This window comes from Aspergillus wentii (genome assembly GCF_001890725.1).
Source record: "Aspergillus wentii DTO 134E9 unplaced genomic scaffold ASPWEscaffold_3, whole genome shotgun sequence".
NCBI classification, from domain to species: domain Eukaryota; kingdom Fungi; phylum Ascomycota; class Eurotiomycetes; order Eurotiales; family Aspergillaceae; genus Aspergillus; species Aspergillus wentii.
The window spans coordinates 2,952,017-2,977,892 of record NW_024467834.1 but is presented as its reverse complement, the minus strand read 5'-3'; the positions used below and the strand labels follow the sequence as shown (position 1 = coordinate 2,977,892).

General features: G+C 50.0%; 13 protein-coding genes across 13 annotated transcripts; 7 read left to right on the top strand and 6 right to left on the bottom strand.

Moving 5' to 3' along the window:
• Nucleotides 1-1,573: 1,573 nt before the first annotated feature.
• ASPWEDRAFT_26830 (PAP2 domain protein) lies at nucleotides 1,574-3,406 on the top strand (the record flags this gene model as incomplete). Its single annotated transcript, XM_040832906.1, has 5 exons — nucleotides 1,574-1,628; nucleotides 1,703-1,919; nucleotides 1,984-2,754; nucleotides 2,806-3,278; nucleotides 3,336-3,406. 5 exons carry the CDS (start codon nucleotides 1,574-1,576, stop codon nucleotides 3,404-3,406), a joined length of 1,587 nt encoding a protein of 528 aa, XP_040691117.1.
• A 269-nt stretch (nucleotides 3,407-3,675) lies between these two features.
• Nucleotides 3,676-3,985, bottom strand: ASPWEDRAFT_39125 (uncharacterized protein). Its single transcript, XM_040835033.1, has one exon. The coding sequence runs from the start codon at nucleotides 3,918-3,920 to the stop codon at nucleotides 3,756-3,758; it is 165 nt and encodes a 54-aa protein (XP_040691116.1). The 5' UTR covers nucleotides 3,921-3,985; the 3' UTR covers nucleotides 3,676-3,755.
• Nucleotides 3,986-4,016: 31 nt separating this feature from the next.
• On the top strand, nucleotides 4,017-7,136 carry ASPWEDRAFT_170917 (SUMO protease ULP1; the record flags this gene model as incomplete). The annotated part of the gene is made up of 1 exon (XM_040830698.1): nucleotides 4,017-7,136. The coding sequence occupies one exon, from the start codon at nucleotides 4,017-4,019 to the stop codon at nucleotides 7,134-7,136; it is 3,120 nt and encodes a 1,039-aa protein (XP_040691115.1).
• Nucleotides 7,137-7,170: 34 nt separating this feature from the next.
• On the bottom strand, nucleotides 7,171-7,701 carry ASPWEDRAFT_453551 (uncharacterized protein). The gene has a single exon (XM_040836520.1). The coding sequence runs from the start codon at nucleotides 7,585-7,587 to the stop codon at nucleotides 7,204-7,206; it is 384 nt and encodes a 127-aa protein (XP_040691114.1). The 5' UTR covers nucleotides 7,588-7,701; the 3' UTR covers nucleotides 7,171-7,203.
• A 92-nt stretch (nucleotides 7,702-7,793) lies between these two features.
• On the bottom strand, nucleotides 7,794-9,385 carry ASPWEDRAFT_453526 (glycoside hydrolase family 16 protein). Its single transcript, XM_040836516.1, has one exon. It carries the CDS (start codon nucleotides 9,140-9,142, stop codon nucleotides 7,895-7,897), a length of 1,248 nt encoding a protein of 415 aa, XP_040691113.1. The 5' UTR covers nucleotides 9,143-9,385; the 3' UTR covers nucleotides 7,794-7,894.
• On the bottom strand, nucleotides 9,386-10,213 carry ASPWEDRAFT_453534 (uncharacterized protein). The gene is made up of 2 exons (XM_040836518.1): nucleotides 10,088-10,213; nucleotides 9,386-10,033 (listed from the first exon to the last, which is right to left on the bottom strand). Exon 2 carries the CDS (start codon nucleotides 10,001-10,003, stop codon nucleotides 9,629-9,631), a length of 375 nt encoding a protein of 124 aa, XP_040691112.1. The 5' UTR covers nucleotides 10,004-10,033; nucleotides 10,088-10,213; the 3' UTR covers nucleotides 9,386-9,628.
• Nucleotides 10,214-11,246: 1,033 nt separating this feature from the next.
• ASPWEDRAFT_26826 (uncharacterized protein) lies at nucleotides 11,247-12,815 on the top strand (the record flags this gene model as incomplete). Its single annotated transcript, XM_040832905.1, has 2 exons — nucleotides 11,247-11,997; nucleotides 12,058-12,815. 2 exons carry the CDS (start codon nucleotides 11,247-11,249, stop codon nucleotides 12,813-12,815), a joined length of 1,509 nt encoding a protein of 502 aa, XP_040691111.1.
• Nucleotides 12,816-12,945: 130 nt separating this feature from the next.
• ASPWEDRAFT_453340 (uncharacterized protein) lies at nucleotides 12,946-13,541 on the top strand. Its single transcript, XM_040836512.1, has 3 exons — nucleotides 12,946-13,033; nucleotides 13,120-13,416; nucleotides 13,487-13,541. Exon 2 carries the CDS (start codon nucleotides 13,162-13,164, stop codon nucleotides 13,414-13,416), a length of 255 nt encoding a protein of 84 aa, XP_040691110.1. The 5' UTR covers nucleotides 12,946-13,033; nucleotides 13,120-13,161; the 3' UTR covers nucleotides 13,487-13,541.
• On the bottom strand, nucleotides 13,333-15,337 carry ASPWEDRAFT_453306 (zinc finger HIT domain-containing protein). The gene is made up of 3 exons (XM_040836510.1): nucleotides 14,871-15,337; nucleotides 14,362-14,790; nucleotides 13,333-14,308 (listed from the first exon to the last, which is right to left on the bottom strand). Exons 1-3 carry the CDS (start codon nucleotides 14,918-14,920, stop codon nucleotides 13,597-13,599), a joined length of 1,191 nt encoding a protein of 396 aa, XP_040691109.1. The 5' UTR covers nucleotides 14,921-15,337; the 3' UTR covers nucleotides 13,333-13,596.
• ASPWEDRAFT_109209 (oxidoreductase, short chain dehydrogenase/reductase family) lies at nucleotides 15,307-16,199 on the top strand (the record flags this gene model as incomplete). The annotated part of the gene is made up of 4 exons (XM_040828066.1): nucleotides 15,307-15,354; nucleotides 15,410-15,705; nucleotides 15,763-16,063; nucleotides 16,110-16,199. 4 exons carry the CDS (start codon nucleotides 15,307-15,309, stop codon nucleotides 16,197-16,199), a joined length of 735 nt encoding a protein of 244 aa, XP_040691108.1.
• Nucleotides 16,200-16,422: 223 nt separating this feature from the next.
• Nucleotides 16,423-17,530, top strand: ASPWEDRAFT_39118 (glycoside hydrolase family 16 protein). The gene is made up of 5 exons (XM_040835032.1): nucleotides 16,423-16,959; nucleotides 17,017-17,048; nucleotides 17,107-17,282; nucleotides 17,331-17,383; nucleotides 17,434-17,530. Exons 1-5 carry the CDS (start codon nucleotides 16,527-16,529, stop codon nucleotides 17,475-17,477), a joined length of 738 nt encoding a protein of 245 aa, XP_040691107.1. The 5' UTR covers nucleotides 16,423-16,526; the 3' UTR covers nucleotides 17,478-17,530.
• ASPWEDRAFT_453318 (putative endo-1,3(4)-beta-glucanase) lies at nucleotides 17,448-19,361 on the top strand. Its single transcript, XM_040836511.1, has one exon. It carries the CDS (start codon nucleotides 17,760-17,762, stop codon nucleotides 19,017-19,019), a length of 1,260 nt encoding a protein of 419 aa, XP_040691106.1. The 5' UTR covers nucleotides 17,448-17,759; the 3' UTR covers nucleotides 19,020-19,361.
• A 342-nt stretch (nucleotides 19,362-19,703) lies between these two features.
• Nucleotides 19,704-24,670, bottom strand: ASPWEDRAFT_170910 (WD40 repeat domain-containing protein; the record flags this gene model as incomplete). The annotated part of the gene is made up of 5 exons (XM_040830697.1): nucleotides 19,704-22,828; nucleotides 22,890-23,671; nucleotides 23,734-24,042; nucleotides 24,100-24,223; nucleotides 24,277-24,670. 5 exons carry the CDS (start codon nucleotides 24,668-24,670, stop codon nucleotides 19,704-19,706), a joined length of 4,734 nt encoding a protein of 1,577 aa, XP_040691105.1.
• Nucleotides 24,671-25,876: the final 1,206 nt, after the last annotated feature.

Below are 25,876 nucleotides of genomic sequence, written 5' to 3'. Positions count from 1 at the left end.
ATGAAACCGGGAGCTGCCAGAATGCGGTGTTTACGGGCGACGGGGCTGCCATGGCAACGCGGCGGGACAAGAAGATGACGCCACACGGGGATCAGGATAGGACAGGATAGGACAGCTGAGGATGGATGGAGGGCTTATTTTTAGACGAACGAGATTGTTCTGATTGCCTCCCGTCCGATCGTGTTCTAGCATCGTGGTTTAGCGGTTTAGTGGCTTCATCTCGATCGCCAATCCAATTTGGACGTCCGCCATCCCCTGCAGCCTCCTTGCTGCTCGTGCAAGACATTGAGGAGAAAAAAAGGGCTCGTGTTATCCACAGTATTCTCCGAGATCGATGTCCTGCAATAATGGGATGTATTTGATTCTATTCTGTATAGCGACAGGAATCGCTACAGCCACTAATATTGAAGCCACTAGTAACTTGCCTTTCCGGAAAAATACACAAGAAGAATGATGATCTCGCAAGCCTCAGGGCGTGATATCCACTTTTCTAGCCTGTTCCTGCTTCGCACAAGGCGTCCCATCGGCCAAAGCCCACCATGAATAACCGAGTACTAGTGATAGCTCAGAACCCTTCTTATTGTGTATGGTCCAGTCACCAGCATTGAACGCAGTAGCACTTGGACCCTAAATCTGCCCTGTTCTGGACCGTAGGTTGAGCCGCAATTGCTGAGTTATGGAAATTTTAAGCGAGTACATCATCAGTATTCGAGCTTTCTTCCAAAGTAACGATGGAATATCAACAGTCGATTACAGGGAGTTGCTGGCTCATGTCCCAAACGAAAGCGATTGTCGTGTCGATGGGACCCAGTATTAAAGCCAATGACCAAATCGGCTTTGGTATTCAACTGTTTAAATGTTGTTCTAACAGACGCTCTAATGGTATATAGTCTTTCCATAATAAAGAAATGACCTGGGTTGGAGCAGGTGGAAGTTCGATGGTTGACCGTACGCCTGTTAGGCCTTGGAGTATGTAGACACCAGAATATGCTATAGTCAAATCCTGAATCGGTCAAAGATGGAGAGAAACTCTTCCAAGGACCATGTCTGCTAATTTCTCCTCAGTCAAAGATAGACAGATCACATGCTCAGCTATCACTGCATCATCTCCGTTCGGTGGTCATCTCCATTTTGAAGGCAGAATGTGCAAGCCAGTTAGCTTACTGAGATGGTAGCCTCAGCACTCCATTGACATAGCTTGCCGTATATTCCCAATCTAAAGAGAAACTTTAATCGAAGTGAATATAGAGAATGTCTAAGAGAAGACAGTGAGATCATGTATACTCCTGACTAAGCGTTGATATCACGCTTTGACCGCCCGCCGGTTGTGTGGGAACTTTTTGATGGGCCTCGGCGGATTCTATCTGACGACCAGTCGGTTCTTGCTTTTTTTCTTCTTGCCGCCGGACAATTCACAAAGAGAATAGCACACGGTGTCGACTGTCCGATCCCACCTGTCGCTCCTTATGGTCACATCGAAACTGCGTTGAGACGGTCTGTCGGGCAGAAACTCGCATGGGGGAATCCGCATTCGCTACATCTTGAATCTTGATTGAACCCGGCCGCCTTCAATATGGCTCAGGGGCAAAATGGCCAGCCGGACGCCGGGCTGTTGAGCGGAGATCACTGTATGAAGCGAAAGACACTTAATTGCGTCTCTATCTTATCAATGACTGTGCTGACGGGTCCTTTGCGCAAATAGATCGGACCCAGCTCCCAGGCTGGCGATATTGGCCTCGACAGAAACTCCTGCCCCTGGTCCGCTATGAGACGCCGTACCTGGCCTGGTTCCAGGAGAAAATCCGCACTCCGTCCCTCGATTCGTATTTCGCATTCACCGCGAACTTGGGAACACATACCTTTTTCATGGTCTTCTTGCCGATCCTTTTCTGGAGCGGACAGACCGAGTTAGGTCGTGGGTAGGTGCTGGACCGGGGTAATATTGAAAATGAGGGGTGGCAGCTAACTGGTGATTCTGGTTAGATCGGTGCACATTTTGGCCTCGGGAGTCTTCTTCAGTGGGTTTATCAAGGACTTGCTATGCCTTCCGCGCCCATTGTCTCCTCCGCTTCAGCGGATTACTATGTCGGGGTCGGCGGCATTGGAATACGGCTTTCCCTCGACACACTCGACCAATGCCGTTTCTGTCGCGGTATACGTGCTCACTCTATTGAACTCGCCCGACCTGACTCTCAGCCCTACCGTCAATTTGATCTGCCAAGGTATTGCGTATCTTTACGTGACCTCCATCGTTATCGGTCGTCTGTACTGTGGTATGCATGGGTTCTTTGACGTGGTCATTGGCTGTGTGCTGGGTGCCTTGATTACTCTTGTGCAGTATTCATTGGGCCCTGCCTTTGACAATTACGTGGTGTCGGGTTCCGCGATGCAGCTTGGTTTTGTGGTCATGGTCATCTTGGGTCTGGTTCGCATTCACCCCGAGCCGGCAGACGATTGTCCTTGCTTCGATGACAGTGTCGCCTTTGCTGGTGTGATGATCGGGGCGCAAGTGGCCTACTGGCACTTTGCACGAACCAGCGTTGCCTGGTCTGAGCCATCTCCGTCCACTATCCCGTACCGGTACGAGAGCCTGGGACTCTCCAAAACCGCCATGCGCATTATCCTGGGGGTAGTGTTGATCTTTGCGTGGAGAGAAATCATGAAGCCCACCCTTCTTCGTATTCTTCCACCGGTGTTTCGAGGTCTGGAGAAGTTGGGTCTCATCCTACCTCGGAGATTCTTCACCAACGCCTCGTAAGTATTCCTTTGAAATTCCCCACAGCGTTGATTCTGACATTTTCACAGACAATACTCAGAGGTCCCCACACAACTTAAGGATCACGAAGTTCTTCCAAAGTTCTCGGAGATCCCCTCCATCATCACAAATATCCGCAATCCCCGCCGACGTGCCATTTCCGTTGGCCCACAGTCCGAAGCCGATGCGTACGAGACCTTGGCGTACCGCGAGAAACGCCGACGTGAGAGTCTTTCGACGGGAGCTCGGGGATCTTCAGCGGTAGATGTTCAGGGAAGCCCGGCCCCCGACTCGCTACAACCCAAACTTTCCAAATTGAACGAGTATGAGAACATGATGGGCACCGGATCTCAGCGTTATAACCCACGCCTTGGAATGGATTCATCAGACATCTACGCTCGATTATCACCAGAGCCGTTCCCCGAGTATGTTGAGCCTGACGAAAAGGAAATGTTTTCGAAGATCAAACGACCACGGGTGCGGTATGATGTCGAGGTGGTGACCAAGCTCATTGTATACTCTGGTAAGTATATCCTCCGTGAATGGCATATTTTACTACAGGAATAACTGGAATTTTCAGGAATTGCTTGGTTGGTGATCGAGGGAGCACCTATTCTCTTTGAACTGGTGGGATTGGGCGTGCCGAATTAGATGGGCGGAGATTTACTTCAATTCTGCTGGTTCAGCTGGCTGAACTGAACTTGAAAGATAGCATCATGATATAGTAGTTGGCGGTTCATTTACTGTACATATAGAGACATGACCTTTTGATATACTAGACTGTTCGATAGTTGCTTGAATTCCAGCCAAACAAAAACTTCCTCTGTATTTGGGTGATCACATGACATTAAACGCGTTAAGCCAAGCTCCGCAGCTCGTCCGCCTTCCTTTCCTAACCAGGAACTGCTTGGAGCTTCACTTTCTGCTTCTGCGCCCCTCGGGTGGCCTTCGCGACCTGCAGCTGTTTTTTCTTCCCGTCGACATCGACATTCACTTGCCGTCATTCACTTGCTCCCCGCAATGGAAACTGCGCATGGCCACTGACTCCGGCCCCGACTGTTTTGATTCCGCTCCCCTCCCTCTCGCCCTCAGTTTCCTTCTGCTCGTCCTCTTTTTCTGCTCTCTCTTCTTTCTTTTCCCCTACATTACCATCTTCATCTTCCATCGCGCTTTTGCTCCGTCAGCTTTCAATACCACATCGTCAGCTAACGCTTCACGAAACCGTTCCAATTTCTTATTGAATCGATCGGACAAATCTAAAATGGCTGAGGTCGTCAGGGCCCAGTCGCCAGAAATGGAGGATTACTCTATGGCAGATGCCACAATGATCTCTAATGATGACTCGCATCTCACAGCAGGCGATGGTTTCTGGGATCCAATGGACATCTCCAACACGCCACCTACCAACCAGCCCGAAATGAGCTCTCAGCCCACCGCTGTCTTCAACAATCAGAATTCCCTCGATCCTCAGCGTCCTCCCTCTCCACTCTACAAAATTCCTTTTGGGTCGCGTCGCTTCACCGCACCTTCCTGCGCTAGACTCGTCGATGGCAAACCCGTTGAGCCGCAGATTAATTCGACGAGCTTCCGCCCTCGTTTCTCTCCAAAATCTAAATTACGAGTGCCATACCATGCGTACGCCGGTCCCAGCAAGGCCTGTGTTCCGATGACCAATCGTGCCAGATCGAGCACTTTCACGGCAAACAATACCAACTTTGTTGGCTTCCACCATAACAACCGCAGCCGGTTTTTTCCGGACAACCAGACAGTCAGTAGCAGCCTTTTGACTGCGCGAGCGGCTCTTCTTGGAAACGGAAGCAAGACTGGCAAGCTTTTGGAAGGAACGGGAAGGCCAAAGGCAACCTCGTTCTTTTCTGGCTCTACTGTTCAATCGTCCCTTCCGCGCAAGCGGTCTTTTGACGAGGGCACGGCAAATGACGAAACCAACCACACAACCCCGGAGTCTGACACTCTTATTCGCTCTAAATACCGTCGCGCAAGTCAAGAGGGCCTTGTGAATCTGCTTCAAGGCGACTCGGAAACTTCTCACAGCAATGTTGGCGGTCAAGCCAGCTCTGACCAGCCAATTGCTGCACCTACCACTTTTCCTGCCCAAAGCGCATCCAGCTACCCTCAGCCTTCTCAGTCCTCGCTGTCCCATTTTGGAAATTATCTGCCTACAGAAACGCCAAGTCGCGCGCATGAGCTTCGTGGAGCCGCCCGTGGTCAGACTCAAAGGACGCCGGGCGTAAACATTCCTGGCAGTTGGCCGCAGACTCCTGGCGTTTTTAGCACACCTAACAGAGAAGGTGTCTCAACAACTGGTACGGATGTCGCGAATGATTATACCTCTTTCACATCCGGTGTTGCAACATCAAACCGCGTCTCGACCGGTCCACTTGTATCGACTTCAGTAGATATCCCGCAAGGCCACGCTCTGGACACCGAGAATCCCCAGATGCAAGCAATCGAAGGCATTCAAAATGCCCCCCCGAATGGCTCTTCCTGGCAGGCAAATTGGCTTTATTGGGTTGAGACTGTCCAGCGGATTTACAATGGCCCTCACGGAATGAGACAGACCGTTGCGAGTGTTGTCAGGTCTGCTGTAGAAGTTGCAGGATCTGTTAAACGGCGAGCTCTTGGTCTTTTTGAGCGACGTCGACCTATTTCACCGCCCCGCCGACCTATTTCTGTCGTCAGGGCCTCCCCAACGCGAGCAAATATACGTGCACTACCTGAAGAACAACGTCAACGCCTCAAAAGCCGTCAATGGGATAGAGAAAGAGGTCGCTCGCCTGTCGAAAGCTATCCATTCCCAGAACTATCGCTTGATATCCCTCAATTTCCTGCTGGTCCATCGTCAGCGGCTGAGGCGCACGTGGCACCAATTCGTCCTGTCCCCCAAAAACCCACCTCCAACAAAAATGCTCATAAGGCAGCTGGTCGACTGCGGCCTTCAGCTCCCAGAAATGCTTCATCGGCCAAAGAAAGGAGGCACAAGAAGAACAAATCCGCTTCTCACGAGCGCTCTTTGGCTCAACAACCAAGCCCAAGCCTGCAAAGGCGGATGCTTTTGAAACCCACGAGCACGGTGCCTGAGCGTGTCCGTCGTATTCGTTCAATATTACAGGCCCGTCGATCCGAAAAGTTGGCCATCGACAAAATTCAATCGAAAGCACACCAGGTACCGAAGCCTGATTATCTAGTGCCTAAATCTCTTAAGACTGCAGAACCTGAACATCGAGCCGTGCCGAAACCATCTATACTTACCGAAGAACAGCGTGCAGCCGAGACTGTACATGAAACCGAGCCGGTCCACGTGCCCGAACTTGTTACTGAACTAGCTCCCCACCTTCATCCATCCTCCCCCGTGAGTCCCAAGGATGGTACGGGGCAGCAGAAGGAAAATGTACCACCGAAGATTGATGTTGAGGTCGAACCTATAGTAGATCCTTGGTTCCAACCGGTGCCCGAGTATCCTCTCGGAAGACCTGTTTCGGCTGTGCGTCTTTTCTACCCAGACAAGAAGCCGCTTCCTGCTGGCCGAACTGAATCGATCTATGCGTCAAAATGGCGCGAAATAGAGGAGGGGCAAAAACGTGATCTGTTACCCACTCGAATTAGACCGGAAGGACCGGCTGTGCGACCTCTGACAGCCAAATGGGATACCAGAATATCAGAGGCTATGACTCTACCGAACAGTAGAACGGTTGCTACGACGTTATCTGGAGACCCCTTGACTAAAAGGGACCTTTCTACTTGCTATACTCGGATGGATTGGTTAAACGACGAGGTTATTAACGCATATCTGGCATTGATTGTCGACTATTTGCGACGGTCCCACGGCAATACGGGACGCCGCGACAAGCCTCGTTTCCACGCGTTCAATTCATTCTTCTTTTCAAACCTCCGCGACAAGGGTTATTCATCGGTTCGGCGATGGGCATCCCGGGCTAAGATCGGGGGCGAGGACCTGTTGAATGTGGATACTGTATTTATCCCCATTCACAACAGCTCCCACTGGACGCTGGTTGTTGTTAAACCATCAGAACGAACTATCGAGAATTTCGACTCATTGGGCACTCTCTCCTCACGGCATGTGGCGCTAGTTAAAGATTGGCTTCGTGGGGAGCTGGGCTCCAAATATGTGGAAGAGGAGTGGACCGTCCTTCCCTCCGTTTCACCACAACAGAACAATGGCAGCGACTGCGGAGTGTTTCTTTTATCTACGGCAAAGGCCGTCGCAATAGGCATTGAACCATTGTCCTACGGCGCTAAGGACATTCCCCTCTTGCGCCGGAAGATCGTGGGCGAGATTATGAACGGGGGGCTGGAGGGTGATTTCTCCCCGTCTGGGGAGGATGAAGAGGTGCTTCTTTGAGCACGGGGGAGGAAAGGGGAGGAGAAGGGGGGGGGGTTGTGTATTGTTATCTGACCTGTTTCCCTTCTCAAGGGAAGAAAAAAGAAAAAAACCCCGAAAAAAAGAAGAAAAAGAAGAAGAAGGAGAAGAAGGAGGAGAAGAAAGAAGACAAAGAAGGATAAAAAGAAAGAAAGCAGAGAAATAGACGGAAGCAAAGGGGGCAAGTTTTGTTTGAGTGGAGGTTTGTTTGACATTGACACAGCATCTGAGCAAGTTTCGGCGTCTTGGTTGAACAGTTTTGGGGCATGACAAGAGACATGGTGACACGATCTGCATTTGCATATAGGGCTGGGTTCTGGGATCGCATGGAGTTTTTTGTTTTATTCTCTTTTTTTGGGGGTTGTGGTGTCTTTGCCATTCGATACCCGTCAGTCGAAGCATAGAGCTCCTGACACGAGCATTGCGAGTACATCTGTTTGGTTTCCTTGCTCTTTATTATTATTATTATTATTATTATTATTATTATTATTATTATTATTACTTCCACTACTACATGTACGCGTATAGACCCGAATTCGTGAAAGCATCATTTCAAGTTTATCCAGGCCTGTATTTGCTCTTCATAAGAATTTTACGAACCGATAGACATGAGCCAATACCGCTTCTACGAATAGCTTTGGGGCTTCGAACTAAGGGGTAACAATTCTTATGGTAAAGACTAAGATAGAAGTATAACACTTCTCACATGAGGTCTCGGACAAGACAAAAGCAGGCTCATGCTAAGGGTAGTCATCCACCCAACAAGGCCTCCGGCACCCATGCCCATTTTTTCCTTTCCTGTTCTTCTTCTTCTTGTTCTTCTTTTTCTTCTTCTTTTGATCAGGCGAAACCGGGCCCGAGGAGCCTGTCTGGTCGTCAAAAACTGCTTGCATCAGTGTTAAGTTCGACTTTAGTCCATGAGCATGTCTCTGCAAAGGAATTCCGTCGGGAAGATCATCTGTCCTCGCTGATACATTGTACACCATCTGTATCCATTCAATGGCCATATAAACGCTGTCGCCAACATTCATATCACCAGTCCAAGAACCCCCATCGCTCCAGAGATTGATCGCCATCATGCTCGGCTTGTTGGGCACTTGGTAGGTTTTAGTGTTTAGCATATCGCGGTCGGCGTACCATCGTGAATGGTCGGTGAGCCAGTCCAACCGGTGGGTGACCCATGAAGTCCAGGGCTTTCGGATACGAGCAACGGTGCTAGCCCCAGGGATCTTTTGGTCGGTGTTGGGATCGTAGTCTGGCTGGTTAGCCAAGTGGACGATGTTGCGCGGACCGGAAGTGAGGATCTCAATGTCAGACTCGCAGTTCGCTGAATGATATGAGAAGATGCCTGCACAAGCACCGCCGGTTGCCATCTGCCCGTTCGTCACTCCTGCATCGGGCACCTGGTCACTGTAGGGTGCGAGGATCCGCAGTCGCACTCGAAAAGAGCAACGGAATATATTGCGTAGACGACTTTCAATTTCAGCCGTAGATGTATGATCCCTAAGTCTTTTGGTACGGAGAACGAGGTATGTTGAATCTGGGCCATGTCTTTCGCTGGGATCACGGGCGAAGAAGACGTTCCATTTCGAGTTGAGGATGGGAACAGGGCCGAGCGAAGAGCCCTCTCTGTGCCAGGCCTGGCTTTTCCAATCCTTTGCGAACGGTGTTTGTGAAAGAAGGATGGAGTTGACGCTCAAATTGCCACCGATGCCTGCATCCTCAATTATCTCTCCTTCCGTTGGGTTATCATCGTAGTCGTCCAAGTTTTCTTGGTTCACATGCAACGGGACGTTACGAAAGTCCCAGAGCCGGTAGTTCTGAAAGTATCCCGGTACTGGCCCTGAGACCAGATAGCAGTCACAGCGACGATCATTTACTTCTGCTGATGATCTAGGGACGAGAGTGGTGTTGCTAGCCGTGTGTATGGCTCGAGATGAGGCAGTCGTGAAGAGGCGGAGTAGGAAGAGTAGATATGTTTTCCTCATGATGGACAGACAGGGAACGTAGGATGAACGAAAGAATACTTGAAGGAATGAGAATCAGGGAGAGTAATTATACAAACAAAGGTTGTCAGCAGAATATGGGATTTTTTTTTTCTCGCCTGGGGAGTTCTTCATGGAGGATTTCTTCTACTGTGGTGCAGTGGCAGAGGGCAGGCGCATTCTGCGGCGCTTTGCTCGAGTTGAGATGCCATTTTAGAAAGAGCTTTGAAGACTGGATTTATCAAAATGGAAAGAAGGGAGCAATCGACTGTTCCTTCTGAAAATCGAGAGATGCCAGAGAAGTGCTCTGGTGGTGTTGTAGTTGTCTGCTTGCTGCCCTGTCCACTACCGCAGGAAGCCTTGGAGGTACATACCTAGTAGGTAGTTCTATCAGAGTCTTAACGGTTGAACCCCTACAGGGACTTCAAAAAGGTCGCATGAAGCAGTGTTTATTGACAAGTTGATGCCTATCTTAGCAGCAGGATGATTTCACAGATCCGAGGGGTGATATATTGGAAGCGCCTCAAAATCGCAATCTAGCTTGACTCTCGCTAGAATCACTGCTTCCTTCTTAGCATACTCCTCTAAGATGTGAATTCCATTCCGTCTCTGTTCCCAGGTGATAGCTTCGATCTTCGCACCACTGCTGCTGCCACCATCGCTTGGCTTTATATAAAGTATGTGGTGTTCGATGCCCGTCCAGCTTCGAGAGAAGTGGATGGGGATGTTGTCACTCTGGCTCTGATCCATAGCTAAGATGTTCCATTTGTCATTCATATCCGAAGATCTAAAACCGGCTTTGAGCTTCTTGAAGTCGGCATCGCTAATGCTTAGACCCCATAATACTGTGGCAGGCTCCCGCATGGCGTGTATGTGATCTATGATCTGTGATTTCTTTATATAATGAGCATGGGAATTACTGGGTTGTATTCTGAAATTGGCACGTACCTTGGAGTGCTGTAGAAAGTAGGAACAGGTTCTGTAGAAATGGGTGAGATAGAAGAAAATAAAGGTGCGTCAGAGTGGCCCACTTTGTATGGGGAATCGATTCCCCCAGAATCACTTTCGGACCCGGGAACGTTTGCACGCACGATTGCCGCCCAGTGGAGGTCGGAGAGACTATGAGAGATATGATTTTGATTTTGAAATCGACGATGAGCTGATATTAGTATCATACTGCTATTTCATATAGAAGATCCAGATGATGCTGTTTATGGGTGATGGTTTGTTGGACACTGCCTTAGCTACTGTCCATCATGAGTGACCAACTGGTCAACCACTTAATGACTGAGACCGGGCAGTATGACTAGCTGGAGATACTTGATGCTCCAAGCAGTGACAGTGATGATATATTCAATATTAATAATATTGATATCTTCAATATCATCAATATTTCAACATCTTCACATCAACTGTTTTCCATGATGGAAGACACAAATATGTAATACCAATACAGAACGTGACGCTGCCTTGAAATCAAACAAATCGTGCGCTGTAACCTATTTCTGCCCGCCAATCAGCAAAGCTCCTGGCTGTGACAACGTCGGTGGCGATGATGGTTTTGGGCGTTTGATTGGCTGCTACTGGTCAGCTGAATGCGGCAGCCCGTGCCAAGACATTGGGTTCATCTGGTACGGTTTTGTCATATTTTCGTAACTTTGAATGCCCTCAACTGCGGCCGTGTATTCTGGTTGAGATGCATTCTGTCTATATAGAAAATGACTCATTTTGGCAGAATTACAGACTCAGAATCACTCCATTTGATGCCCTTTTCCACCTGCGCATTGTCTGGTGGCTAAAACGAAGGCTGACTGCAAGGGCTGAGGTGGATGGCTGCGGTTGTGCCACGCCAACAAGCGAGAAAAGCGAGAAAAAGAGGGGGCGTTCCCCTTCGCTTTCTGACATCTCCCAATTCAACTCCACTGCCATCACCATCTCCATCGCCAGCATCACGATTTTCACCATATTATTATCAGAACACCACCGTCAAAATGCTTATATCCATCTAAAGGTTGGATAAATATTCTAGATGTTCCTTATCACGACGACTTATCCTTACTTTTTCCCCTTAATCCAGCCTTTTCATTGTCATCCCTTACCAGCCGCCATGACCACCACGCTGGAACGCAGTCTTTCTCGGACCTCGAGCATGTCCATACCCATGTCGAGCCCCCGTCTATCCGTCAGACGTGAAATCACTCCTCCGTCCATATCTGAACCCTCGTCTTCCCACGTCCACGACCGTCTGAATCTTATCGACGCGCGTTTGATGGAGTTGCGCTCTGCAGTTTTGACCAAGGACGCCTATGCCGACCGTCGCAACCGCGAGGATGACCATATCCGTCGAGAATTCGAAGCCCACCGCTCCATTTCTAACCGTATCGATTTGAATGTCGTCGCGTTGAGGACGGATGTCGACCAGCTGAAGTCGGGAGTCTTTCAACTGAAATCGAGTATTGGCCAGTCGGGTAACGAGACGGTTTTCTTGAGAAGCGATGTCGACCGCCTGCAGAAAAACATTGATCAGGTCCAGACCGATCTGGAGCAACTGCAGACTGATGTTTGTGGGTGTCGGATTGAGATCAGCAAACTGCACTCTACCATCAGCCAGCTTCGCACAGATCTGATTACTCTGCAACATGAGACGTCCCGACACCTGAACGCGGTCTTTGATCGTTTCTCCCTGATTGAGTCGCGCATGAAGCATTCGGAACGCGTTCGTTTTAACTCTCTTGCCCACACCACACATGCACCTATAACTCCAGTTCCGACCATCGATGAAGACGGCACAATGCAATGGCCAGAATATTTTCCGCGCACAGTGTGGAGGTTCTGGTGCTTGAAAAAGCGAAGTCGAAGTGAGTCAAAGAAGGAGGAAAATGAGTACTTTCCAGAGTTCTAACATTCATCAACTACAGTTCATCGCCTGGTCCAGATGGCAGATTTCTATCAGCTTGGAGGATATCAATACTGGAGTCGAATGCACCATACCGAGCCAATGTTCGGCGGCGATAGTGACTCCAGTGAGTCTAGTGATTGTTCGTCCAATATTACCCGCGCAGAGGCCGTCCGCCAGTATCCGGAAGCCGCCCACCAAGCACTGGCTGCAACGCTAGGCTTGGTTTATTACAAGATTCGAAATGAAGTTGGCGAGGGACCAAACGCCCTCATTGCCCCCCGTCCTCCTAAGCGTCAGCAGGAGGAAATGGCTTCGGCCACATCAAGCTCTAAGCAGAAGCCTGTTAAGATGGCACGTCGTCCGAACAATGTCTCGCCCACAGCCCTGCACAAGATCTATACTGGCCCGTCTATTGAGTCAAAGTCCCTGGCCTCTGACGAGTCCGATAAGCTCGGATGGAACGCTCATTCTGAGTACTCCGATGAGGCTATTCACAAGCTCCAAGGCGTTGTTTCTGAGGTTGGTACATTGCTTCGTGCATTGGAACAGGGCCGCCGCAAGTTGAAGCCCAGCCGATCCGAACGGTTGAACATGTCCCCTACAGCATCCAAGGCTCCTTATCGCAACGGCGAAGCCGCCGGAGAACCGGCCCAGGATGATGAAACACGAACAGAGCCCAACACGGTGCCCACAGAAGTCATCTCGCCTTCCTCAGCGAAGACAGAAGATCATGAGCTTCCGGATACCGCATCTAATGCTATTAGTCCGTTGACTTGATCCATTTTTATCCTATCCGCCGCACACAAAACACCCTCGACCCGCTTGGTCTATTCAAACTACTACGCTAGTGTGAGCAAATGATCACATAGCAATTCCCATCCATAATGGATGGAAGGCACGCCAAAGATATGGTAACAACTTGATATGTGCCAGAATTTTGATGATATCTCATGGCTATTGCCTGCAATATCTTGTGAGGGTTTATGAACTATCCAGCCCCGGGCACCAACACTGCTGTCAACTTTAGACATTTGAAGATACAGATATGTTCAGCATTGTCGGCGTCCCGTTATGGTTATATCAATAGAGATACCCTGGTTATTTGGTTTTTTGATTTTGGGGAATGGCGCATTTATTTGGCATTTGCATAAGATACCTTGGTTTTGTCGGATTGTTTATTTATTTGCATTTTTTTGATATATGCTTGATAGTTGAAGAGAATGTTGTTGACTGCACGAACAGTTTTGTTCGTCGGCCGAATCGATATTATATCCCGTACCTATCCTCGTTGACCTTGATGACTGCTTTGATTGACGACCGCCGAGCAACACGAGAGCAAATCGTTAGCCAATGCAAAGTCTCCGGATATCTGTTATAAGTGGTTTCAAAAACCGAGTCTCCCATATTCATTGGCTATGTGGTTGGTTGCATGAACTGATACCAAGTAGGCTTTCCCGCGAGCCTTTCATATTCTTGAAGTGCATCGCAAGGTAATTCACATGGCCGTGGTCTCGTATATTAATTAAGTACTAATATGCAAATTTTATCACCAAACCCTTCACTGTGTTGGAGTCTCTGAAACAGGTTCGAATAAATCCTGCTTGAGCACTTCCAGGACCTTGTTCTCATCCACCTGCCCAAGATCCACGCCGGGCAGGTTTCCCTCGTTAACCTCATTGTCCGTCTCTGTAGTGATTGTTTTAACCAACTCCAATTCCTCGTCGGGGTGTTCAGCAAGATAGGTTTCCTCAAGAATGAACCTAGGTTGCTCCTGGATCGCACGTAATGTTTCTGGTGACTCTGGCAGGGCATAGATGGAAGGAAACTCCAGGACGGTTCGCTTGCGAAGAGAATCGCCGAGGGTCGCCGTTGGTAGCAGGGGTACTAAGACTGGTTGTTTTGTGGATGTTCGGGGCCTATGGAGGTAGAAGTAAAGATCGCGGTGGGAGGTCTGGCTTGGGGGAACAGAGGGTTGCGCTGCTTGTTCTGGCTGCTTAGGCGCAATCGCTGCTTCTTCTGGTTGTTGGTCGGAGGATATCACTGGTTGTTCGGATGACTGTGCTTCTTGCTGTGTAGGCTTGTTCTGGCCTGGAGAATCGTCATTCGGGGGTTGTCTTTGTTGGTCCTGGTCCTGGCTTGTCTTCCCTGGTTTAGGGAGAGGAGTAAACCGATCATAGGCATTGGCGATACTGCATGACTCTAGACAATTCCTCATCGTCTTCGCTCCATCAGCAGTAATCCATTCCACTGCCCAATTTAAGCATTTTTGCCTGCATCCGTCAGTTCATATCACCTCGATAAAAATGCAGTCCTCGAAACATACTTAGGATGCCATCGCGACGAGTTCAACTTATTCCTCGTCATCCCCTTCGGCGCCCTAATAACCGTCACACCCCCATTTTCCGCGCCGCGCAAAAACCCAGCTTCCCCCCTCACGAAGCCCTCCTGAGGCCGCTTTCTCTTCTTCGACCCTGGCCCGTCCTCACCATCGCCCTCCTGGGCGCCGTGGTCGAGCGGGACACCACGATTCTCCGCATCGCGGTCTGCGCGCTCAATTCGTCTCTCGATACCAGTGATGAAATTGAAGTCGCGATCGAAGGCGGATGGGGTGGCGAGCTCGTTGCGCTTGAGGTAGGCGGCTGGATCGCGGACGCCGGAGCATTGCGACCAGAGCTTGTGGCGGCGTGAACAGGGAAGAGAGCAGGTTCTGGTTGAGCAGCGCGGGCAGCGATATTTAGGGGCGTTTACATGGCTTTTAATCGAGAGTAGAGAATTTAGCTTTTTTGAGGATGCTGGAGGGTGAAAAGGCGGAGATAGATCAGTTGGACGTACCAGATTGTGCAGAGATCGCTGAGGAGGGTATCCTCTGGGTTATCGGACATGGTGGTCTATTAATGTGAATCGATAGTAAGAGATATTAAATATAAGAAATATAAGATAGGAATGCAAATTAATTGGTTAGATCGAGATGGTTTTAGATGATTTCATGGCGTTGAAGATTTTCAAGAAACATTTGCTGCTTATCGATAACGATCTTGGTGCCTTGCTGCCTTTATGCCTTAGGCTGACACTCGGTATACTTCTGCGGTTCTACCATGAATTGCAATCAACATGACATAACCCAGTCATCAGGTTGATGATATTGAGAGGGGATGGTATCATCACAATGACACTGAACAAAGACCAAGGTGAAACCCATTTCCAGATTAAATAGGCGTTTCTAGCATCTCGAGTCTTTCATGGCTATCATTCCATGTCTAAAAGCATCATGGGCCCCAAAACATTTGCTATAATAGCGGGAGTTGGCCCTGGGACAGTATGACTTAATCGAAATGACCCTAGATCCAATCGAAGACTAACTATATTGATAGGGAGCTTGTATAGCAAGGCGGTTTGCTCAACAATACTCCGTGGTCCTTCTATCACGAACTCCCACCAGCTATACCCCTCTCGTGAAGGAGATCAATTGCAGCGGAGGCCATGCTATTGGTATAAGCACCGATTTGTCCGATTCGATGAGTGTCCGGTCAACGTTCGAGAAGATCTCACAGCAGTTCCCTTCTTCGTCCCTTGCCGCTGCTGTGTTTAACCCCGGTGGAGGGTATGTGCCGAAGCCATTCCTGGAGTTGACAGAAGACGAGTTTGCCAGTGGATTTGAAAGTCAAGGGTATGCATTCTCCTTCCATTCATCGGTGCTGTGCTGACTAGCTTGTGTTATGGATAGGAAAGGAGCCTTTCACTTTTCTCAAGCTGTCTTGCCTCTACTTCTCCAGGCTAAGGGCCTGGATCACCCACCCACCTTGATCTTCACGGGTTCCACAGGCAGCTTGAGAGGATCAGCTGGATTCACGGCTTTCGCCATAGGAAAGTTTACCCTACGGGCGATTGCACAAGCTCTGGCGCGGGAATTTGGGCCGAAGGGTGTCCATGTGTCGCATGTTATTATTGATGGAATTATCGACACTCCGAAAACGAAAGAATGGGTGGTCGATGGTAATGAGGATGCAAAGCTTAGTTCTGAAGCTGTAAGTGTTTTCAATAGAACAAGGCGAATCATACTGACAGGAATAGATTGCGAGCATGTACTGGCATCTGCACACGCAGCCCCGGTCAACGTTGGCATTCGAGGTGGATTTACGGCCGTGGTCAGAGAAGTGGTAGATCTAAGTAGAGACACCAGTTAGCACTTGGAACGATTATGAATTGCAGTTCACAGACACAAATTGAGTATAACTTGGAGTAGTATTCCGACAAATCCTCCTGTCGATCTTGCAGTTTGCAGCGATATTCCGGTGGGGTGGAGGAGGGGAAGGCGTCGAGAATAGATTAAATCCTGGGAGAGCAACAATCAGATCCTCAGGCCACCACCAGGAGGTAGGAGATGCCGGAATAATCCCGCCATGGGGTGACTGCCAGTATGCATATAAATACAGGGCTTCATCGCCCCTCCGAAATTTCCTTCTAGCTCACGCTCAATTGACCATCACGATGCACTTGTTCACCGTTCTGGGCCTCGCCTCCCTCGCCCATGGCGCAACCACCCTCATCCCCTCTACCTGCTTTGACTCCTACTCTTCTCTAGAGGAATACTTTTCTTACCTCTACCCCTGGGGGTCCGACCACAATGGGTCTGCTCGCATGGTCGGCAATTCCACCGACCATGACTACATCTCTGTTGACTCTGGCACTTTGACTCTGGTTGCGAAACCGGTCAGCGGCCAGCCAGCGACCAGCGGTGGGCAAGAGATCAATTATCTGTCTGGAGCAGTGCATTCGACCAAGACCTTCACCGTCGAAAAGGGGTCTGGGTTTGACATCCAGGGTGAATTTCAGGCGACGACGACCAAGGGGACTTGGCCTGCGTTTTGGCTGAACGGGGCCGATTCGTGGCCACCGGAGCTTGATTTGGCAGAGTGGAAGGGTATTTATGCTCTGCTATAGATAGAGAAGTGAATCAATGGCTGATATCGTGTTATAGGGAGTGGTGATATCAGCTTCAACACTTTCAACGTGAGTCTTTCTCTCTTCCTATGTACACGACAACGACAGCCGCTGACACTGAAGGCAGAGCTCCTCCGAAGTCCAGTCTCTAGACACCGAATATTCCTCCCCAGACGACTTCCATACTATCAAGAGCGAGATCCGCGATGAAGACGGCTCGAATATCTCGATCAACTACTATCTGGATGATAAGCTGATGGCCACCCAGTACGGAAGTGATTATGTCGGAAAGCCGCTTTATCTGTAAGTGGTATATATCGTCACCGAAAGGACTAGAATCTGACAGAATAGAATCATCAATTTGCAAATGGAGGGATCGTCTGGTACTCCTGGGCCGACAACGGGTGCGTATAACCACTGATCTTCGCTGGTGGGTTGAGACTGACTGATGCAGATACCTATTACCGGGTCCGAAACTTGTCCTTCCAGCAAACCTAGACTAGACATAGCTGTATATATAGCTGCTAAGCTTAGGCTTCTTCAATTCCGCCAATTCATCTCAATTGAAGCATCTAAATCGTAGACAAAACAAAAGTACTGTACAAAGTAAACGGCGGAGACGCAACCCGATGACTAATCAGCATAACGTCACACCCCATCATCACGTTTCTTTGTCTTCTCTTTGTCTTCCATAATTCTCTCCTCACCAATCCCTTCTTCGACCATTGCTTCGCCTGGTGACCTGGACACTCATTGTCGCCAGGTCTTTATCCCTTCGCAATGGCTATCGATGACGCCTCCCCCCAGGTAGACGGCACTTATCCTTCCCCTCAAAATGCCACCAGCCTCAACGGCAACTCCCCCCTCGCCAGATACTATCCCCTCCAGGTCAAGCCCGAGCTAGTCACCACACCGGATCCCTTTACCCTCTACTTTGGATTTTTCGGGAAATGGAATTGGAAACGCAACGTTACCCTCGCCTTGGTGCGCCGAATCGAAAGCACCCGTCTCGTGCTGCAACGCAACCCCAACCAGGATGAGATGGACGCCATGGTTTTCCTCGTCAGTCGCAATGTCTACCAGCATCGTATGGGCGCACCGCTTGGTGGCTTTGCCGGCGCAGCCTGGCTCTACTCCCGAGCTAAACGGTCGGAGCGGTACCGCACCTACGTTCCCCAGCCGCAGGGGGCTGGGGGCCTTCCTAGCCCGCGACAGCTCCTTGAGGGTATAAAATCGTTTGCGATAGCTGAGCCTGCCATCTTCCGACAGACCATGGCTACGTCTGCGTTCAAAATGTTTTTCTGGATGACGGGAGCTTCGATCATAACGGCTACGTGGGCTGTGTACAATGATACCGCTGGCACCATAAAGGATTCGCGAATGGCTGAGTTCATCGCTGCAATGCGACGGCAGTCACCCGAGGAACTGAAAAAACGGAAGCTCGAGGCCGTGACCGAGCGACACCGCGAGATTCACCAGCAGAAACAGCCACAGGCGCAGCAGGAACAGGCACAAGAAATGGTCCCAGAGCCGGGGGCCTTTGCGGAAAGTCACGAACATGATCAGGGTGGCCATGGCAGCTACTCGGGTGAGAACCAACCGGCCCGACTCAACAAGAACGAGAACAAACCGAGCACCCTCCCAGATCGCCGCCTCTACGGCGATCCTGCCTCCGAGGCCAACACAACCAATGAACCCCGTGTTTCTGATTTCTTCGACGACGACGACGCCAGTCCCACGGCGCCCGAGTACCGCCAGGCCGATAGCAGCAGAACAACAGGAAGCGCCTGGGAACGGATCAGACAGCAAAACGCCCAGACAGGGTCAAATCCCCGAGGTCGCCAAGAACATTTCCGACAGCCACGCGAGCAGTGGGGGGTACAGAACAACACAGGAAGTAGCCCGGAAATGGAGAAGCAGCGCGAGCGGGAGCAAGCACAGGCTGATTTCGATCGCATGCTGGACGCGGAGCGAAATATGTCCATTAGTGATACTTCGGGGACGGATGGTCAGACCAAGGGATGGGGAAAATGGGATTGATTTGATGTATTATATAGGATGTGAGTTGCATTAGCTTACTGGAGCTTGGGCGTGATGACTTTCTTTGCATATCTATGTTGATTTATTCGGATCAGTACAACTGATTAGATTCAATTGGTCAATGGCTATTACTTCACTCGATTATTACTGATATCAATCAATTAGATAGATCATCAGGAAAGGATGGTATACTAGGTAAGAAAGCTTCTTTAAAAGAAAGGAAATGATAACTTTTCTGGCCCTCGCGGGCAGAAATTTAGATTCAAACACAGTCGAGTGAAAACAAGGCGCAAAAAAGAGCCCAAAACTGATGGTTAAAAGAAAGGAAAGAAAACAGAACGATTGTATCCTCCTACAAACACTATTATCCCAATACTTATCAACAGACTCGACGGGTAAGCCTGAAAACGCATTGATTTGGCCATGCTAGTAGGGTGAAAGAAAAAAGAAGGAAAGGGGGTATACGAGGGTATAAGGATTCAAGTATGAAGTAAATAACGAAAAATATAAGGTAAAAAACAAAGGTATGTTTCAGAAATCCAAATCCGGGGGTGTTGTCATCATTCGTAATCGCAATTTAGGGAGTCTGGAGCCTCCCAAGCAAAAAAGCAGAAACGCAAAGACAAGATGAAGAAAAAACAAAAAAGGGAAGAAAGAAAGACTGAGTAGAGTGCTGCTGCTCTACTAGATCCGACTTTCGACCATCTGAACACTTTCATATGGCATTTCTGTTTCATGGGTGGGCAACCACTGTTCTGGTCCCCGGCTGTTGCTGCGCATACGAGTAAAGTTGCGAAGCTTACTCGTGAGACTTTCGTTGATACTCCGTCCACGACGGTGGTCAAGGGACGTACGCCGGCGCTCGATAACCGGACGCGTCTCGAAGGATGATGTTGGGCCGGCTGTCATCGCACGAGGAAGTAGTCTTCCCAAGTTCTCGTTGTCGATGGCAATATCGATCGTCCCTGAAGACTCCCGCGCAGAGCCAGCAGTAGATAGGGGTGCGGGAGGTGGTGGAGGTGGCGGCGCGTTGAGATGCTGTAGCTCAGGCAGAATAGGGGGATTCTGCTGGGGTTCCATCTGCCTCCTCTGCATCGCCAAGGCATTCTCAATGGTTTCTTCAATGCTAACTGTCATGGGAGAGGAGGTGTAGTAACCGCCCGGGCTCCCCATCTCTCTTGACTCTCGGCGAGGACCCATGTTCCGGCTGCGACTGGTCGAGCGACTTCGTGGCAGATTTGGATTAAATCTTGGATGGGTTGGGAGGTCTGTAGGAATAGGGGGCGTATATTGACTTTCTGGCACTGGAACTGACATCGAACGGGGAATTCGCTCTGCCTCTCCCTGGTACCTGGCAGCACTTAGAATAGTGTTGTCTGGGACATTGGGAACTGCTGGAGCGCTCTCCTCCTCGTATCCATTGTTGTATTTAGAATTCCGCATCGCACGCGGGGTTGCTGGCAATCCAAGCGGTACTCCTGACCGGGATGAGCCTGAGTCGGAGGAGCTGCTTGGAGACTCTTTGCCCGGCGATACCAGGTTCCTAGACGGTGTGCGCTGGATAAATGAGTTTCCAAAGAACATCGGACTGTCTAGAGTACCCCGTGCTGCTTGGGGATCGCCCGGGAAGGGAATGTTTGGCGCAGACGGATTCCGTGCAAGGGAAAGGCGGCGGGCTTCAAGCTCAGCAGCGGCAAGTTCCTTTCTTCTTTGCTCTGCAAGGCGGATAAAGGGCAAATTTGCAGAGGGGACGTCCAGGGCCTCCTCAGTTGATATATCTGACGTCTCTTGGAAATCTCCGTTGAGAATTTGAATCTCGTGGCCCACGCCACTGGTGTAAGAATTATCAAGCTCTTGCTCTGAAGTCATGTCCGATTCTGTGCCCTGACCGCTACGAGAATCTTCTCGGAAATTTCTCGGCTCAGGGGATGGGTCTCTTCTCATGCTTGCACTCTTATCGGGGCGACGACTGCTGCTTCTCTGTCTTCGCTCTCTGTCACTTGTGACCAATCTCAGAGCATCATCCACGGGAGACATGGGCAGTGGAGAAGACGGAGATCCATCGCTTGACCCTTCTCTATCTATACTGCGGCCTCGGTCATTCCCAATGCGACTGGCAGCGTTGCGGCTCGAGGATCGATTGCGACGACGCGAGGAGTTCCGGGAACCTCCCTTCCTAACTCTGCTTGCACTTCTTGTTTTGGACGCATGGCGTTTAGTGGGTTTGTGAGCATCATTCTCGGTGCTTGCAGGAGGATATTTGGCCAGTTCCTCCGGTGTTATTGAAACCGGAGATGAAGGCGATCGTTTGGCTGGTTGGATGTAATGATTCTCGTGGCGCCCTCGGGTATCTTGTGAAGTTTGTCGAGAATGTTGTTTATATCCACCGTAACTGGCTGAGTCTTCCGTGTTGCGTCTCGGGCGTTGTTTCTTTGCGTGGAAGTTTGCTTGGTCCAAACTGCTAATGTATTGATCAATGCTCCGTCCGCTGACACTTGGGCTTTTTCCTGAATTAAGGCTGTTCAAGGTGGAAGCCGGGCTTCTGACGCTGGCCAGAACAGCAGGGGTTTCTTGCCCAACAGGCACCGATGGTTCAGCTTGAAGCAAGTTGATCTGCAACCCATCCGGTTTCCGATCCCTAGAACCATTTCGACTGTCTGAACTCTCCCTGAGTGCCTCTAGTAATCCAGGGGCCGGAGAGGGAAGACCTTTGATGCTTGCGAATTTGTCCGAGCTAGTTTGAATTGCGGTTTGAGGACTGGGCTTGAGTTCCTGGTTGGGGTCATATCTTGCAGATGGTAGCAAGGACAAAGATCCATTCGCCTGGTCATCCTGGCTTTGGCTTCGTCGATGATCCTCACCCTCTGACATCGAGGTAAAATCCTCGGACTTGTGCAAAGAGTGAGAGGAAAAGGTTGGAGGATGCACATCCACCGGGGTTTCTCCTATCGAAGGTAGACGCTGTCTATTGAATCCAGGGGTACCGGTTCGCGAGCCCATAGCCTGGTTTAGGCTCTGCAAATTGTTCAGTCGGTATGACCCCAGACCACCAGGGGAAAGAGCAGAGTCGATTACTGCGGACTCGGCGATTGGTGTGATGCCAGGGGCATTTGTTGGTGTTTGGTCATCTGTTTTCAACCCCGGAAATCTGAGCTTTTGGCTAGGCTCGTTGTCAAAGGAGGTGATTAGCTTGAGGGATGGAGCTTTTGCTGGCATTCGGTTACCGGCGGGAGGATTTGGCTGGGCGTTTGGGGGTAGAAGACTCGCGGGTTTAGAATAAGCCGGCTCGGGAGATGTCATTGGTGACCTTCCCATAGCTACTTCTTCAAATGATGAAGTCTGCTGCGCAGAGGGAGATGCCCAGGGATCAGAAGGTTCTGCCCCAGTGCACATGAAGCACCGAATCGCGAGCTGCTGCTGGGAATGAGACACTACGTGCTCTCCCCATCGACGAACAAGGTATGATTGGCGCTGCCAGTCTGTAGGAGTCAAAAGGCAGGTCATCAAAATAGCTTCCATGAAGTGGCTTTGAGAAACGTAAACTTCGATAGCATCATTTTGATCGCCAAGCCCTAAAAGAATGGTTGCCGCGGTGTGCACATCGCCTATCTCCAACAGCTTTTGTACGAAAGCCTGGCCGACTTTGTTTGCTTGTCTCTGTCCATTCATCTGGCTGAAAGCCAGGAGCATCCAGTCGGAAACCGTAGCCGGCCCTGAGCCGAGCATGGATGTCATTTGATCTCTATCAGACTCTCCGAGCCATTGTGACAGGAGAATAGCACTCTGGCTACCGTGAGGGTGCTGGTTGACTAAGAGACAGTTAATAGGTAGGCTCAATAGACCAGGTTAAAGGGGTGATGGTGAACGTACGTTCATCTTTGATCAAGCTGTCAATGTCCCCATCCCAGCCAAACACCATACTTAGCATCTGTTGACGTAGGTCATCATGGGTAAGGTGCGTCTCATCCAGAGGTCGATGCTGCCTGTAGGGCACATCGTTGAGGCGTGCGCGAGTGAAGGGGAATAGATCAACATGCCGGTCAGCAGGACTCATCTGCACTTCATTCCTCAAACGAGAACCAGCCCGGGAGCTTTTCACCGAAGACATTGAGACAGACGAAGCATATGCATGAGAAGCTTGTGGAGTGTCTCTTCCACTAGCTGAAGTCAGAGAAAATGTTGTGCCACTCTGCCCAGACCTGCTCGGAGGCGAAAATGGTGTAGTTTGATATCTACTCGACGAAGCTCTCGAGTTGACCGAGTTTGTACGGCTACGTGAGGAAACGGGGCTGGCCAGCTCTGCGCGTTGCTGCCGTACTGATTCAACTCCGTTGGGATCAAACGGCGTTTTTCTCCCTGTAGCAAACATCGAACCTGATTCTCTAATTTCAGGCGGATCCTGCAAAGTTCGCGGTGACATTGGTCGTTTCCTGGCCTCTTCTACAGCCATGGCCAGGGCACTTTCGGGGAGATGTTGCACATTAGCAACCATTGCCGGGTTGTCCAGGTCATATTGTTGCACGGTGTGCTGGGGGCCCAAGGTGAAAAGCGTTGCAGTTGGGCCGTAGCTTGCGATACCACGAGGGTTCTCTATTGTGGGAATAGGCTCGTATGTGACATGCTTGGTTCTCACATCCCAGGCATACGTTTCTCTGGAGTAGGGAAGCAACAAAGTCAGTCATTTGTGGAAGATACAAGTTGTTGTAGGGCTCACCCGTCCAGATACTGCACGATTCTCCCATTCTTTGACCAAGCAATAAATTTGGGCTCCGCGGACGTCGAGTCCGTTCTTTTTAAAATTCTAATGACTCGGGGAGTCTCCTTGCCTGGAGGTTTTGCCACACTCCAGACTCTGAGGTCTCCATTTGTTGATTGTGTAGCCAACATGTCGGACTTTTGTTTTGATGAGGAGGCATGCCATGCCAACGTGACTATCGGCGACGGACCTCGCGATGTGGTTAGGGTATGTAAGATGGTGAAGGTTGGGTGAAGCGTAGCGATCAGGATGGACCCATTCTGGTAGCTGGGGACAGTTAGCTAGATTGGTCTCGTTTGACCCCTCGCAATCCAGAGCACATACCCAATGGCATAGGTCCGACAGTCCATGGCTGGAGCCAAAGCCGTGATAGGATCGAAGATGGTGCGGGCCGAGATATGTTCTGATGTCGATGGCTCGAAAAGAACCACATCACCTTTTCCATTTCCTGTAGATGGCATTAGTACCGGTACAGTCGAAGGATCGAAATTCCATCCATACCAAACGCTACGTTTCCATTTCGCATCCAAGAGGCCACCCGAAGAGGTTCAAATGATGCGAACCTGGCAATTTCGGTTCCTGTGAAAAGGTCCCAGACAATTGCGGTCTGCCCAACATCATAGCTGACAACCAGCCTTCCAGCCCCTCGCTCGCTAACATTATCCACGGATATGAAAAGAATATCGTCCTGGTGGTTCTCGAACCGTCGCTCAAGTGCCAGTGTATCGTGATGAAGGCATGAGATCACCGACCCTTCGGCATAGAGGAAGAGGGAAGCCGTTGAGGCACATGCCTCGAAGCGAGGTTCCGAAATCTGCGATGGAGGCTCCATTGATTTGATTTTCGAATGCCGTTGTTCCTGAACGGGGTTTCTGTTCCATGCCAATTCGACCATCCTTCAGGCGGTTCCCCAATAACGAATATACCAAAACCAATTTCAGCCAAAAAAAAAAAAAAAAATTTGTATATTATTCAAAATAGTATGTTGCCTTCCACCGCAATGGGCATCAAGTCCCAACTGGCCCTGACAACGAATGGAAAGCGCTGTGTAACGGAATAAATGACTCTCAGGAGCATACCCAGCACAGCAGCAATGTGAACGGGAACCGAGGGCGCAATTCGAGGAGCTTTCGAGGAAAGCTTTCAGCAAACAGAAATGCAGACCGCTATATTACGGGAAAACATCTGGTTTTTTTGTGCGGTAGAAGAAGGATCCGAGAGGATCAGCGGTTGGGTTCGAAGAGGAGGGAGGAGACGACCGACAGGACGGTCCGGAATGCCGTCCGCTATCACAGATGAGGAGGTGTGTATTATGAACCAGGAAAACACGGGATAGACAAATATGCGAGATGCAGGATTGATTTGAAAGATGCAGGAGAAAAGACAAGGAAGAGAGATAGCGTCAGAGATTCATTTGGACTATCACAAGGGTCGGTTTAAGGTACATAACATATGATATGGAAGAAGGGGAGAGGGGGGGGTTAAGAAAGTGGAGGTGGGGAGGAAAAAAAAGGAAAAAAGAAAGCTACGAGGATTTGCTTCTTTTGACAGTCGCAATCATGAAAATCCAGTAGTCTTAATAATTTCTCACCTGTCGTAACAAGAGCTCTGGTAGGATGTCCAGGTAGCGCCAACAGACGATCCGAATAACCAGCCTTCAAGCAATGGGAGGAGCAAGACGGCGCTTGCAGAGGGCGAGAAGGAGGAGAGCAGATAGAGTGGCTCTGGATCCTGGAGGATAAGCACCAACGAGCATGCAGAAACGAGGATTCGGACTGCAGAGTCACAGTCAGTGGGGCTTTATTAGCTCTCTTTCTTTTCTTTTTTCTTTTTTTTTCCTGACGTTATTCTTGTTTTCTACTTTAGATCCGTGCTATCGCAGTCACCATGAGCTGTTTCCAGTAGTCGAACAGGTCAATCCTGCGCTGCTGGCGGAGCTCTGTCGCTCTCTGCTGCTGATAGAGTCGAAAAAACATGGAGGAGAAACGGATATATCAGGATCACGCACTAGCCCTGTTTGGCAAGAAATGCAATCCTGCCCAGCCAATCACCGCCTCCCCCTTGGTTATGCTTTGGATCTCGGTGGGCCCAAGCCGTTCTG

What these genes read in the sequence shown, in the direction of transcription:
- ASPWEDRAFT_39125 (XM_040835033.1), bottom strand. Translation starts at nt 3,920, where the DNA reads ATGGAAGATGAAGATGGTAATGTAGGGGAAAAGAAAGAAGAGAGAGCA.
- ASPWEDRAFT_453526 (XM_040836516.1), bottom strand. Translation starts at nt 9,142, where the DNA reads ATGAGGAAAACATATCTACTCTTCCTACTCCGCCTCTTCACGACTGCC.
- ASPWEDRAFT_453534 (XM_040836518.1), bottom strand. Translation starts at nt 10,003, where the DNA reads ATGCGGGAGCCTGCCACAGTATTATGGGGTCTAAGCATTAGCGATGCC.
- ASPWEDRAFT_39118 (XM_040835032.1), top strand. Translation starts at nt 16,527, where the DNA reads ATGCACTTGTTCACCGTTCTGGGCCTCGCCTCCCTCGCCCATGGCGCA. An exon ending in TCAGCTTCAACACTTTCAAC is followed by an intron (nt 17,049 to 17,106) that starts GTGAGTCTTTCT and finishes CACTGAAGGCAG; the next exon opens with AGCTCCTCCGAAGTCCAGTC. An exon ending in GTCGGAAAGCCGCTTTATCT is followed by an intron (nt 17,283 to 17,330) that starts GTAAGTGGTATA and finishes CTGACAGAATAG; the next exon opens with AATCATCAATTTGCAAATGG.
- ASPWEDRAFT_453340 (XM_040836512.1), top strand. Translation starts at nt 13,162, where the DNA reads ATGGCGCATTTATTTGGCATTTGCATAAGATACCTTGGTTTTGTCGGA.
- ASPWEDRAFT_453551 (XM_040836520.1), bottom strand. Translation starts at nt 7,587, where the DNA reads ATGTACTCGCAATGCTCGTGTCAGGAGCTCTATGCTTCGACTGACGGG.
- ASPWEDRAFT_453318 (XM_040836511.1), top strand. Translation starts at nt 17,760, where the DNA reads ATGGCTATCGATGACGCCTCCCCCCAGGTAGACGGCACTTATCCTTCC.
- ASPWEDRAFT_453306 (XM_040836510.1), bottom strand. Translation starts at nt 14,920, where the DNA reads ATGTCCGATAACCCAGAGGATACCCTCCTCAGCGATCTCTGCACAATC. An exon ending in AGCGATCTCTGCACAATCTG is followed by an intron (nt 14,791 to 14,870) that starts GTACGTCCAACT and finishes CTCGATTAAAAG; the next exon opens with CCATGTAAACGCCCCTAAAT. An exon ending in TCGTCGCGATGGCATCCTAA is followed by an intron (nt 14,309 to 14,361) that starts GTATGTTTCGAG and finishes TGACGGATGCAG; the next exon opens with GCAAAAATGCTTAAATTGGG.